Source organism: Neopsephotus bourkii, unplaced genomic scaffold, assembly GCF_033783945.1.
Source record: "Neopsephotus bourkii isolate Nb327-2 ecotype Australia unplaced genomic scaffold, CSIRO-AGI_Nbou_v1 NB_1542, whole genome shotgun sequence".
NCBI lineage: Eukaryota > Metazoa > Chordata > Aves > Psittaciformes > Psittacidae > Neopsephotus > Neopsephotus bourkii.
The window spans coordinates 1,143,169-1,156,976 of record NW_026902018.1 but is presented as its reverse complement, the minus strand read 5'-3'; the positions used below and the strand labels follow the sequence as shown (position 1 = coordinate 1,156,976).

The window sequence follows — 13,808 nt, the reverse complement described above, 5'->3', positions numbered from 1 at the left end:
GAGCCGGGTCCTGCGGCAGGGGCTGCGCTCGTCTCGCCTGCAGCCATTGTCTTGTTTATTCGTCACGGTTGGTCCCCACTTAGGGGCAAGGGCTGTTTCTTCCCATGTGAACGTGCGGCTCCCAGGCCGCCGCGCTCTGATGTGGTCAGGGCCACGCAGGAGCATCTGCTATTGCAGCAGCCGTGCCCGGGGATGAATGCGTTTCAGATGGGCTCCGCTCGGCTTTCCGTGCTCGGGCTGGTGGCCAGCCTGGGACGGTGGGGAAGAGCTGCCGCCTGCGCTGTGGACATGATGTTCCGCTCCCCAGGGACCTGCTGGGACCCGGCTTGGGGTCAGGGGCCTGATGGAGAGATCGGGACCAACCGATCCCAAATATCAAGCCTTGGGGGCAAGTCTTAAATGGGGAAGGGGCTCTGACTTGGGCACCAACGGGGCCGACCCCAGACCGGGTGGACACGGGGGAAGGTGGGATGCTCCGGACGGGTTCGTCCATGGGATGTCCCATCCCGGGCCGGTCCCATCTGGGATGCTGGTGCTGCTGCAGGGTACCGGGGGGGGGGGGATGTGAAGCCCCATCCCCGCACCTGCAGCCCGCGGATGGCAAGTCCGGTCTGGCCGGTGTCCGGGGGCAGCGGCACGGACCCGTCCGGCCGGGTTGCGCGGCGTCAGGCAGCACATGATCCGCGCCGCGGGGCCAAGGGCTGAGGTCAGCCCGTCACACCCAGGCAGCGGCACTGACTTCACCGCGGCTCCTCACGTACCGCGCTCCCTGAGGCAGCGCTGACCCGCAGCCGGGCTCTGGTCAGAGCGCCCCGGTGTCAGCGGCGCTCCCACCGCAGCGAGCGGCTCCCGGAGCCTCCGCGGCTCTGCCGCAGCCAAAGCGGCTCCTCCAGCCCCGGGAAGCGCTCACGGGGTCCTGCCGGTGCCCTCGGGGAGGCCGCAGCGCCGGTTCCCCCCCCGGTGCTCGCAGCCCTGCGCAGGGGCTGGTCCGGTTCCCCCAGGGCCGGCTGGGTGGGATCGGCGCTGGCTGAGGTCATGGAGAGCCCTTTCCATGTTCCCGAGGCTGGGATGGCCGCTGAGCGCGGGGCCGCCTGTCCTGGCCCGCAGGATGGCGAGGACACGAGCAGGGGCAGCCCATGGTGGGGGGGATGCTGTGGGGAGTGCGGGGGTCTCATCCTCGCTGCGGCAGGAGCCGCGTGTCCAGGGAAGGAAGAGTTAATCCCCGCCCGCTGCTAATGAGTCTTAACTGGGAATGACCCGGCACAGGGGAGAAGTGAACCCATTGTCCTCGCCTGTGTTTGACCGCCTTCCAGAGGGACTCATGAAGCGCAGAGCCCGGGCGCGGGTTCCCGATTTGTGTCAGGAGGGGCTGATTTATTCTATTTATTTATTTTTGCCATCTGGAGGAGCGGGGCCGCTGAACGCAAGCGTGAGAAATGCAGATGTGCTCCGCTCCTCGCTGCTCGCCCGGCCCGGCCCGGCCCAGCCCCGCAGGGCGCGACCCCAGCCCCGGCCGCTGACACCCATTCAGTCCCCGCAGCCACATCAGCGGTGGCTGCCCCGGGCACCCTCCGGTATTCACATGCAGGTGGGCTCCCAGCGTGCAGGATGGTTGCCATATGGCAGCCATGGAGGTGATGGCCATGGGGACACCCGAGCATCCCCGGACACAGGGATGTGGTGACCTTGGTGTGGTGCTGGCAAGTGCTGCAGGACCTGGAGCTGCTGCATGATGCCCACCCCAAATAGCTGGTGCTCACCCCTCCTGCTGCTGTGCCCTGCCCCATCCCTGTGGTTTAGGGGTGGCTGTATTGCTTTGAGGACACCTTATGTCATGGTGAAGGCAGGATAATGACCCCCACAGACTGGCTGCAATCCGGGCACCCTCCGGGGCAGTGGCACCGGGGACACCCAGGGTCCCTTCCCCGATGGCAGGATGAGGTGTTGGAAGAAACCCCCACACCATCCCTGGGACCCACTGGGGACGTCCCCATGTGCCTCCTCCATGGAGCAGGGAAGCTGGCGCTGGTTTGGGGCTCACATCCCACCGTGAACATGGTCAGGATGGCGCGGAGCACCGCTCCTTCTGCTGTCACCCGTCGATCTGGTGTGGCACAGGGCTTCCTATGCTGGGACCAGTTTGGGGACAAACAGATGCCATAACACCTCCCATAGGAGCTGGAGGATGCTGTGGGCAGCCTGACCTCTTGGGGCAGAGCAAGAGGGGTTCTGGGGGGGGTGACTTCTGCATCTCTGTGATGGTTTTTGTTGGTCTGGGCTCCTCCGAGACACAGAGATGATCACACAGGATCTTAGCTCATCCGCTTGCTGTCTCATGCCTGGGAGGTTTGGCCCCAGGCCCGAGGGCTCCGGAGGAGGAGGAAAATTTCATCATCCTGCTCCAACGTCTCCTGTATAATCAGGCTCTTGTTAACCGATACAGCCCCGCCGAGCCGCGCCGAGCACCGGGGCACTGCTGCAGCCTTTGGTGGTCTTGGCCACGGAGAAGCTTTGCTGAGCCTCTCCCAGGGCTGCCTGGGAAGCGGTTGGGACTTTATCTGACCCCCCCCCCCCCCAACCCTCACACACTTGCTCTCCTCCCTCTGCCTCTTCCCAGCCGGCTCCAGTGGTTCCCAGTACCCCCAGGCACTGTCAGAGCGCAGCTCCTTGCGCCACCGTGGTGCCCCCGCTGCGATGGTCCCCATGCTGTGATGCTCCCCAAACCGTGATGCTCCCCATGCCGGGGTGACCCCTGCATCACGATGCTTCCCACACCACGGTGCTCGCCACGGCATGATGCCCCCCATTTCATGATGCTTCCCATGCTGTGATGGTCCCCACTCCATGATGGTCCCTGCACCAACATGCTCCTCACACCACAATGCTCCCCACACTGTGATAATCCACACACCATCATGGTCCCTGCACCACGATGCTTCCTGCATCCTCCTGGTGCTTCTGAGCAGCTGGAAAATGTCAGTTTAAGCATTACCCCCCCCACCCCGCCTTCCCTAGAAAACGCCTTCACAATCAGGCATCCCATAGGAGATGGGAAAGGAAGAAGGAGCAGGGGGACAGGGGATGGTGACCCCCCCACCCACCGCGATGCATGAGGGGTTGTGGGGGCCCTGAGGGTGTTTCAGAGGAGCAGCAGAGGAGTTTGGGGGTGAGTTGAGGAGAACCCAGCAAAGAGAAGCCAAAAAGAGTCCGTTTCTGTTGGTTTATTTAAAAAAAGGGGGGGAGGGAAAGAAGTATAAAAAAATAAATATTTAAATAGAATTCTCTCTATATATATTACCACAAATCTTATTATTAATTATTATTAATTATTATTATTAATAACATTATTAGAAGCCAGGTCGGAGCCCTCAGTGCACGCTGGGCTTTACCACCGAGGCAATAAATAACCCTCACAGCCCGCTCTGGTGCCAGGAGCGAGCCAGCGCCTCCTGCCACCGGCCTGGGGCCTATCCTGTGTCCCCGTGTTCCCGTGTCCCCATGTCCCCATGTCCCCATCGTCCCTGCCCTGGGGCCATGTTCTGCTCTGCACAGCCCTTGGTGCATTCAGAGCGCTCTGTCCCCAGCGGTGGCGTCGTCCCAGCCGGTGGGACCCGGACCCAGCCCCAGCTGCCACGGCCACCCCGTACCCTCAGTTTGGCTCCTCTGTGGCAGAGCCCAGCCTCAAGGTGTGCAGGTCCCCGCGCTCTGTGTCCCCACCAGCCGCAGCATCCCAGCGTCCTTCATCCCAGCCCCTTTTCCCAGGGCAGCGGAGGCTCTGGGGCGATGCTCGGGATGTCCATCGGGTCCCTCTCCAGGATGGAGGACACCGGCTGTGAGGGACAGAGTCCGGCCCTGCCGCCAGCCCCTCACAGGTCCCCACATGGAGCACAGGACCAGCCGAGATGCATCCCAGGACCAGCCTGCGCTGCAGCATCACCTCTGGGATGCGCTGCCTCATCCCGCTGGATGCCGGCCCCAGCTCCGCTCCGCCCGGGACACACCAGGCTGCAACGTTCACCCCAGCAAGGGGCAGATAAAGGCCGGTGGGGCCAGCGCAGGGTCCAGGGTAATAAATAGGAGTTGAGAGGCGGCCGGTGCGGGGCAGAGGAGCCGGGGCAGGAGCTCACGGGGGGCTGAGGTGAGGTAGGAGGACACGGGCGGCCTGGGCGATGACCTGCACGTACTTCCTGAGCACCTGGCAGCCCTGCTGCTTCTTCTTGAAGGTGCTCTTGCCCTTGGAGCTCTCCCCGTAGCTGACGTCCACCTGGAAGACGTTGTAGTTCTTGCAGAGCAGGCAGGTGAGGTTGGAGATGAGGCCCCGCGTGGTCTTGGTGGTGTTGTGGAGCCGGTCCAGGAGCTCCTTGGCCGTGGGGTTGAGCTCCTCCTGGTCCCGAGTGATGTTGCCGAGCGAGGCATTGAGGAAAGCGAAGAGCTTGTACATGGCCACCATCACCTCCTTCCTCTCGCTCGTCCGGTTGACGCGGAAGGCGGGGAAGAACACGCTGCCGGCGTTGCAGAGCTTGTCGGTCTCGCTGCTGAACGGCTCTCCCTGGCACTTCAGCTGGGAGGAGAGGACACCGTCACCCCCGTGTGCCCTGCCCGCCCCCCCCGGCCACCTCCTGCCACCGTCCCCAGCCCTTCCCATCCATGCACAAACAGCCCCGGGGGTGGTTTGGCGGCCGCAACCTGCCCGAGCAGCACTTACATAGAGGCTGAAGAGGTCCTGAGCGGTGGCGTTGAGCAGCGCGACCTGCCTGCGGGTCTGCTCCTGCACGTTGGAGCGGCACAAGCCATGGCCGGGGCAGCCGGGGCCGCTCACCAGCAGCGCCCGCCCGGCCACCGGCCGCCGCTGCAGCAGGAGCAGGGCCACGAAGGGCACGACGCCTGTGGGGAGAGAGGCAAGAGGGAGGTCACGGCGGGGCCCGAGCCGGTGGAGGTCCGTGGGCACCGCGCCACCGGTGACACAGAGCATCCCCTGAGCGTGTCCCCAGCGCCGGGGGTGCAGGCAGAGCGGGGACGCATCCTGCAGGGGCCGGGGGTCCAAGGCAGACCCCACGTTCCCCTCCCGTCCCTCGGCCGTGCCCCTCACCTGCCCCCCGGCAGGCGCTCTCCCGCCTCCCTTCCCGGCGGGGCGCCCCACGGCATTCCCACATTTCGCAAGGGGCCCGGTGACGACCTGTGGGGTTTGATCAAATATGCAAAGCGCTTTCCCTCTCCGTTATCCCTGTCCCGGCGCTGCGGGAACAAGGCCCCACCCCGGCCCCGGCTGACTCACCGGGGGCGCCCGCAAGGAAACCTGCCTCCGGCAAACCCTCCCTGCCCGCTCCAGCCCCAGCGCCTGCCTCAGTTTCCCTGTCTGCGGAACGGGCAACAGGAGCCCCCGGGAATGACGCTGCAGCTGCCAGAGACACCAGCCAGGAGATCCCTGGATGCGGAGCAAGGAGACCCTTGGGCTTCTGGGTGACCCTGGTGAGAGCGGGGTGCTCCAATCCCCCCAACCCTGGGGACCCCTCAAAGCAGAATCCCTGCTCAGGGAGGCCCGAGCGCCTCCGGAGCACGGCATTCCCAGCGCAGGGTACCCCAGGATGCCAGCAGCGGGTGCCTTGGATGCATCCCCAGCCGAAGCTGCCAGCACTTGCCAGCGCCTCGGCCACGCCGGGTAATTCAAACCTTGTTCTATTTACCCTGCCCAGGTGGGAAAGGACTTACCTGGGCGTGATGAGATTCCCGACCTACCACCGCTCCCTTCCTGCGCAGGGCGGGGGAGACCCTCCCTCCCTGGGTTTTCCCATGGGATTCAGATGCCCTGAACCACCCACCCCCGCCAAGCCCCTCTCACTGCATCCTCCCCTTGCCCCGGCCACTGCCCTCTGCCCATTTCACATGTGCCAGGGGATGGACTGGGGGGGGGGCGGGTGGGTGCTGCCCTATAGGACCCCCCAGCACCGCTGCTGGGGCAGCATCCGCTCCCTGCTGCACTTGGCATCCTCCCCGTGGCTCCAGCGCTGCGGGGCAGTGGCGGTCCAGAGCACCGGGAGCCCCAGAAAGAGGAAAAGCAGGAGGGGGGTGGAAAAGTATAAAAAAGCCCCAAAAAGCCCCAAAAGAAAACGATCCCCCTCCCGTTTTGGGTTTCGTTCCCCGTTTCTTGGCCGCGGTTCCAGTTATATAAGTGTCCAGATGTTGGCTGCACCGCGCCAGCGCCGCGCTTCGCTCCCGGCTGCCAATTCCCAGAGATGCTCATCCCGGGGGAACGCGGCGTGGCGGGAGCCCTGGCTCCGGCTCTGGCAGCGGCGGCGAACCGGGACCCGCCTGTGCCCGAGCATCACCGGGGAAAGGGGAGCAGGGGGGGAGAGAGGGAAGGAAGGGTGGGAAAGGGGGAACAATCCCCCCCCCCCCAGAGCTGAGTTTGCTTTTTACCTGCCGGCACGAACTTCATTGTGAGCCGCGTCCCGGGAGCGACTTAATAGGGATTGGTGTTGGCAGAGGGAGTTTTCAGAAATTCATGTTCATACTGGGGGACTTCTCGGGGTTTATATACCGGTCCGGCAGCCAGCCTGTGTTGTAAGAAAGGGGAGGAGGGGGGGACGCGGGGGGGAGCAGCACCACTATCGTTACTTCTATTGAAACTGGAAATCAGGAAGTCGAGGGCTTTGGAAATCCTGAATGATTCTTAGAAATAAACTTCTGATAAAGTTGATGTCACCGGGATTGCGGCTTTGGGGGCTGCTGCCTTTTATTTTTCAGCCCTTTTCACGCACGGGGCCGGGGAGGTGCTGCGGGGATGTGGGTGGGAAGGGAAACGGGGGGGGAATGGGGATTGCCCCCGTCCCGCAGGGAGGCCAGCGGCCGCACGTGGGGTTCGGGTTCGGGGGTGTCGCGGTGCCGCTGTCGAGGCGCGATGTGAGCACACGGGGCCGTGAGTCACGGAGCCGCCAGCACTTTCACCCCCGGGGCCCCCCTCCCCGGGATGGGGCTTCCCCGGCGGCAGTCGGTACAGTGAAGGGGGGGTAAAGATGACTTGGGGGGGGTTAGAGGGGTAAAAGGTGGTGTCGGGGTCCCCCGAGGGGTGCGGGAGCCCCGCTCACAGTGGGGTGAACGCGGTGGCACCGGTGTCCCCCATCCCGCCATCGGTTTGTCCCTTTGGGCACCAATGTCAGGAGTAAAGGGTGGGTTTTCTGGAGGGAAAAGGACAAACCCACCCAGGGGGAGAGGCTGGGCCCCCCCCCCCCGTCCCCGGTTAACCCTTCCATCCCCACTGCCTGCGCTGGGCTGGTTGGGAAGGTGTTAAACCCAGTGTGGGAACGAGCACCCGAGCTGGGATCAGCCCCTGGTGAGGTCCTGTGGGACCAGGGTGCTGTTTGGGCCCCGGGTTGGGTGTTAAAGGGGTTAAAGGGGATGTTGCTCTATGGGTTTTCTATGTGTTTTCTGCCTCAGAGGGGCACGGCCCAGCTGAAGCTTTGGATCAGGTTTAGCAAGTTTGTGCCCTGGCAGCGTGAACCCGCCGGTGACAGTCGAGGAACGGTGATGCAAGAGCCACCACGACCGCGGTGTCCCCCGTGTGGCACCCCGAGGGGACACCAGGACCCCCCCCCCCTGTGCTGGCCGGGGGGTGCTGGACACGTAGCTGCTGCCTGCCTCAGTTTCCCCATGCAGGAACCAGGTTTAGCGGTGGCATTGGTGCCCCACAGCCCATTTCAGCCCAGTCTGTCCTTACTGGGATGCCCCTGCAGCCCATGCCTGGGTTTATTGGGGTGCAGTGAGCAGCACCTCATTTATTGGCAGAGATCCGATACCTGATGACACTTCATTAGCTGGGGAATGGGTGTTTCTTAATGAACAGGGAATGTTCTCAGGGCAGTTGTGTGCAGGGATTGGCATTTGCTGCCCATTCCTGCGATTTCCTCAGCACAGGGCTGCGATGTCCCCGAGCTGAGCAGGGATTTGGGGGTTCATTTGTAATGGGTTTTCAAGGAGGGTTCTCCCTTTAGAGGGGAGGATGCTCCAAGAGGAAAACCTGAATCCCTAGTCAGGGCAGGCTGGATAGGGGAGATACCTGGGAAAAATCCCCTTTCCCAATCACTTTGGTGTCAGGAATGTCCCTACGCGGATCCCGCAGGGATGTCCCATGGAAAGGTTTTGGCATGAAGGGGATACCGGTAGGTCCCAAGGAGAAGGGGCTGGTTGGGAAGTGAGGGGAGCCCCCCCATCGGAGGGAGCAGAGGGAACCTGGGGGTGTCCCCGGCTTGGGGACCCCAGGAGCGGAGCTGGAGGCAGGGCGGGCAGGAGGCAGTGACCGAACGCTGCTGTGCTGCTGTCCCCACCATGCCCACCCTGCCCAGGAACATGGGTACCAGCCCAGAGCCTCCCAAGGCCACCGCTCTGCCCCCCACTCCCCATCCCTGTCCCCATGCTGCCCCCTGCTGCCCTAGACCAGAACTAGACACTCCCCATCCCATAATTGCCCCCCTCGCCCCATCCACAGACAGAACTGTCCCCTTATTCCCACCCTAGAACTTACCCCCATCCCAGACCTTTCCCCTTCCCATCCCAGAACTGCCCCCTCCATCCTCATCCCGTAATTGTGTGTGTCCCCTATACCCATCCCAGAACTGCCCCATCCCATAATTGCCCCCCCCCCCCCCATAGCCTATCCCCAACCCCATCCCATCCCAGACTCCCCTCTGGGTCCCCATCCCCTGCTGTCCCCATATAGTGTTATGGGGGCACCCTAGATTTCTACCCTGGGGGAGACCCCAGGTTTGGGACTGGGGTTGGGGCTGCCCGGGGGGACCATGCCAGAGGGATGGGTCTGGTGCCTGCCCTCTGAGCCCCACTGGTGTCACCCCCAGGCACGCAGCCATCCCGGTGGCAGGACCCTTGGGGACTCTATCCAAAGGATGTCCCCACCATGGGGTGGCTTTTCCCATGAGATGGGCACTGGGGTCCCGCTGGGTGTCCCCCATGGGGACATGTGGGGTAGCAGCACCCCCTGCTGACAGCCGGCCCCTGTCTGGGTGTCCCCTCACACCCCCCCCCAGGGTCCCGGGGGTCACATACCTGCGCCCTCCCCTCCGCAGCCCATGCACGCTGCCGGGGTGCAGCGGCGGGTGGTGGCACCGTCACCCACAGAGTGGCAAACCGGCCCGGGCTGCTTCATGGTGACATCGTGGCCCCCTCCTTGTGTCCCCAACGGCAGCGGTGCCAGCGCAGCGCCAGCTGTCCCGGTGCCGATGCTCCCCGTGACTGAGCGAGGCGGTGCCGGTGCTGGGCAGCCGTGGGTACCGGCACACGGCACCGGCACACGGCACACGGCACAGGGGGGAACAAGTGACTCCAGGGCCACATGACCAGGTCTTAGGGTTTTTGACTCAGCGGTGGCAGCGGTGGCCGGGTCCCTGCGGTGGCCACAGCAAAAGGGAGCTTTGGTTTAGGTGCTCTGGGTCACTTGCACACAGGGCTGGGTGACATGTGGCACATGGGTTGTGCCCCACTGCCGCATGGCACTTTAATGGTGCTGCCAGTGCATGCCATGAGATGTGGTGCTTTGCCACATCACGTGCCATGTGCCACACTGCGCCGTGCCATGTGCTGCATCCCATCATGTTATCGCATTCTGCATCCCACCAGGTACCACATCCCATCACATGCCACATGTCATTGCATGCTGCATCCCACCAGGTACCACATCCCATCACATGCCACATGTCATTGCATGCTGCATCCCACCAGGTACCACATCCCATCATGTGCCACATCCCATTAAGTGCTGTGCCCAATCGTGTGCCCATGCCGTCGCATGCTGCATCCCACTGAGTGTCACATCCCATAGTGTGCCACATCCCATTTTGTGCTGCACCCAATCGTGTGCCCCATGTCATTGCGTACTGCATCCCACCGAGTGCCACATCCCATAGTGTGCCGCATCCCATGCCACACCACACCATGTGCCAGGCCAGGTCCCAGCTCATGCTGTGCCATGTGGCTGGGCAAGGACACTGAATACAGCCCCTCTCTGCCCACAGACACCTGGACACAGGGATATCGGGACACCAGGACACCAGGACACAGGGCCCATGGGCCGATGTCAGTGCTTTATTTCCTGTGCCATTATATAGACATGGGCTCTGCCCTTCTCACAGTACCAAAATATAGTGAAATCCATAAATAAACCCTCATCACATTCAGAGTTGATACAAAATAAGATTTATCACAAAAATAGATATTTATATATTAAAAGCATGTCTTTAAATATCTCTTCCCACTGTGGGGACAACATTAAATTAACACCAGGAGTCAATAAATACAAAACCACACAAATAATACGGTATAAATTAAGGGAGGTGGGTGCCACCACCCAGTGTCACAGTGTTGTGGCTGGAGCCCAGCCCCTGCCTGGCACAGCCCGAGGGGCCTGGGGACACTGAGGGTACAGGGACACTGAGCAGAGAGGGATGAGCCTGGGTTCTCCCAGGACATGGGGATGCTGAGAGCATGGGGACACCCAGAGCATGGGGACACCCAGAGCATGGGGACACCGAGTGTGCAAGAGTGAGCACAGAGGCGCAACACAGGGACAAGCACAGGGGCACCAAGGGGGGACACTGAGAGCACAGGGATGAGCCCAGGGGTGAGTACAGTGACACTGAGCTTGTGGAGACACAGAGCTTGATGGGATGACACGGAGCTTGCAGAGACATGGAGTACACAGGGACACCGAGCACACAGGGACATGGAGCTTGCAGGCACACGGAACACACAGGGACAGCAAGCTCCCAGGGACATGGAGCTCACAGGATCCCACTGAGGGGATGCTCCAGCAAGGCGGGTGCTGGCTCTTAGTCAGGCCGGGTCACCAGACCCACTGAATCACTGGAAACTCCGGCAGAGCTCAGTGACAAGGGCCAGCTCCATCCCGCCGCGGTGGCACCGGGGACACCGGAGCGTGCGGCTCCTCACGGCACCGGAACGTGGGGCAGGAGATGGGGGAGCTGCTGGGAGAAGAGCGGGGCTGTCCTGCAGCCGGGCACAGCTTGGTCCTCATGGCAAGCTGAGGTGATGGGAGCTCCGCCGGGCACGCCGGTGGCCTTAACCCTGCAAGGTCCCCATGGCGCATCCCGGCCAGCGGGAGAGTGTCCATGGCAGGGAAAGGGATGGGTACAAAGGAGGTGATGGAGATGACGACACACGGACACCTCCAGTGGCCACGCTAGGAGCGCGCAGGCAGCTGCGAGCCCCGCTGTGATCTCCGCTTGTCCCGGCGCGCTCGGGCTCGGACCCGAGCCTCCAGCTGGGCGCTGAGCTTGGCCATGAAGCGAGCGTAGCTCCAGAGGAGCCGGCAGCCCTCCAGCTTCTGCCGGAACACCCTGGTGGGGGCCGTGGGGCCGGGCGCGGGCCGGGGGCCGGGCCGGGGAGCCGGGAAGAGCCCATCCAGGTTGTTGAGGAGCCCTCGCACCTTGAGGTGGGTGCTGGCCAAGCGGCGCAGGATCTCGGCGCCCGGCGGGTTGAGGTCGCGCTGCTGCCGGGTGATGTCCTGCAGCGCCCGGGCCATGCGGGCCATGGTCCCCCGCAGCCCCCGCAGCCCCCCGGCTCCCAGCACCGGGCCCCGCAGCCATTCGGGAGGGTGGTTGGTGCGGCAGAGGTGGTGGAAGGCCAGGCGCTGGTCCTCCTCCTGCCCGGGGTGGGAGGGAAAGGTCAGGGGGGTGGGATGGCAGCAGCACGGGGATCCCCCCACCCAGTGCTGTGTGTGTCCCCCCATGGAGGGGACAGGAGCGACCCCGCACCCTGGGGACAGGGACTCACGTAGAAGGTGAAGAGCTCCTGCGCATCCTCGGCCATGTGCCTCACCAGCGCCTGGATCTGCTGCAGGGTCGGGGGCTGCAGGGGCCGCCCCCCCTGGCCCGGCACCGCCCAGAGGATGAAGAGCCCTTTGGTGACAACTGGGGAGGAAAAGAAGGGTCAGGAGGGGACACTGGGGCATCGCTGGGTGCAGGGAGGGAGCCCCTTGTCCGTGCTGGAAAGGCACAAGTTCAGTGGTCCCTGTGCCACAGGGAGAGCTCAGCCCTGTGCACCCATCACCTCGGCATCAGATCTGTTGTGCCAGGCACATGCAACCATCCCCTGTGCCACAGTCCCCAGTCCTGCTGCAGGTACAAGCCCTGTGCCAAAAGCCTGCCGGGCACCCAGCAGGGAGCAGGAAGATGAGAACAACGGTGGTAAAGATGCCACTGAGCAGCCTCAGCGGTTACCCCAGCGGCTGCCTGTCACCGTGGGCCACCATGAAGGTGGAGACAGCGGTGACACCCCTGGATCTGGCCCCTTGGCTCCAGCTGGATGCTGTCCCGACCCCACTGTCACCCGTGGCTGTGTCCCGGTGGTGGCTTCAGATGCGCTGGACCAGCACCCAGCACCCAGCGCTGCTGCACTTGAGGGGCTGAAGGGTTTGTGGGGGCTGCAGGGTTTGTGCCAGCAACCAACTGACTCTGCCATCAGCCCCCACACTGACCCCAAACCATGTCCCCTCCTGCCCACCCCCTTCCCCAGCCACAAAGGGACCCCCATGGGATGCCCATCCCCGTGCTCCCACATGGGGTGGGATGCACCCATCCCCTGCCCGCACCCTGGGGAGGTGGCACAAGGAGCGCACACCCAGGGTGACACCAGCAGCCCCCGCTCACTGCCTGAGCCCACCCATGGGACGGGGGGGGCCAGCAGCAGCCACGTACCTGCCAGCACGCACCAGGGCCGCCCGTCGCTCCGCATGGCAGGGGCAGGGTGTTTCGGCGCGAGTTCACTTCCTTCACTGCTGCCGATGGGGAACTTCGCCTTTTAAAGAGCACCCATTGCCCCCACCTCCGACCGGGGCACCCGGCCCCAGCGGGGAGGCAGCGGGGAGCGAGGCCGTGCCCCGGGGCCAATGAGCAGGGCCGAGCCCCGCAGGAGGAAATGATGCTGCCCGGCCAACGGGCTCGTTCTTCGATTCAGTTCCTCGAGGGAGTCCGTGTGGGTCCCGCTGCTCATCCCGGAGCCCCAGGACCCGGCTTCCTGGAGAAGGGATGCTTTGAGTCACTCTGGTTTCACTGCGCGGCACCCAATGGGGTGCTTGAACTGAAAACGTCCTCAGCTGCCCCGAAACCCAAATGCAAAAGAGGGCGGCAGCAGTGGGGCTGGCACCCAGGGACAGGGGTGCCACCATGTGGGGACGCGCATGTCCCATCACAGGGAGCTTCTCATATTGGGTCCAGTCACGGGAGGTAAAAACCTGTCTGGATAAGGAGGGAGGTGGAAGCCTGGGAAGTTCGTAGCATCCTGGGATGCTCAGGGACCACCCTGTGCCATGGGGAGAGCTCAGCCTTGTGAGCCTATCACCCTGGCATCAGGCCTGGAGGCACAAACAGCATGTGCCATGTGCATGCATCCATCCTCTTATGCCAAAGCCCCTGATCCTGTTGCAGGGACAAGCCAATCCCTGTCCAAAAGCCTACTGGGGAGCCAAAGGGGAGGAGAAAGATGAGCATCCCAGCATGGTCACGGCGCTCAGTGATGCTCCAGAGGATGCTCCACCCCTCCACCCATCTGCTCCCAAAGACCCATCCCTGTAGGTGATGGCTTTGGGTGCTGATGGAGTGTGGCTCAGCCCCTCTGCCCAGCAGCACCCATGGGTGCCCTTGGGGAGGAACCACACGCGGCGGGTGTTGCCCAAGGGCAGCGGAAGCGTGGTGCGGGCAGCGCTGCCCTCACTGCTGCGTCAGCCTTATGCAACCACCATGGGAGAGCCCAGCTTGCTCAGCACCACAGCAGCACCCACCAGC

The 13,808-nt window shown here is 63.5% G+C and overlaps 2 protein-coding genes across 2 annotated transcripts; both read right to left on the bottom strand.

The window, feature by feature from the left end:
- Window positions 1-3,577: 3,577 nt before the first annotated feature.
- LIF (LIF interleukin 6 family cytokine) lies at window positions 3,578-6,533 on the bottom strand. The gene is made up of 3 exons (XM_061370412.1): window positions 6,418-6,533; window positions 4,706-4,884; window positions 3,578-4,561 (listed from the first exon to the last, which is right to left on the bottom strand). Exons 1-3 carry the CDS (start codon window positions 6,434-6,436, stop codon window positions 4,124-4,126), a joined length of 636 nt encoding a protein of 211 aa, XP_061226396.1. The 5' UTR covers window positions 6,437-6,533; the 3' UTR covers window positions 3,578-4,123.
- A 4,649-nt stretch (window positions 6,534-11,182) lies between these two features.
- Window positions 11,183-12,786, bottom strand: LOC133221503 (uncharacterized). Its single transcript, XM_061370411.1, has 3 exons — window positions 12,723-12,786; window positions 11,800-11,936; window positions 11,183-11,668 (listed from the first exon to the last, which is right to left on the bottom strand). Exons 1-3 carry the CDS (start codon window positions 12,757-12,759, stop codon window positions 11,207-11,209), a joined length of 636 nt encoding a protein of 211 aa, XP_061226395.1. The 5' UTR covers window positions 12,760-12,786; the 3' UTR covers window positions 11,183-11,206.
- Window positions 12,787-13,808: the final 1,022 nt, after the last annotated feature.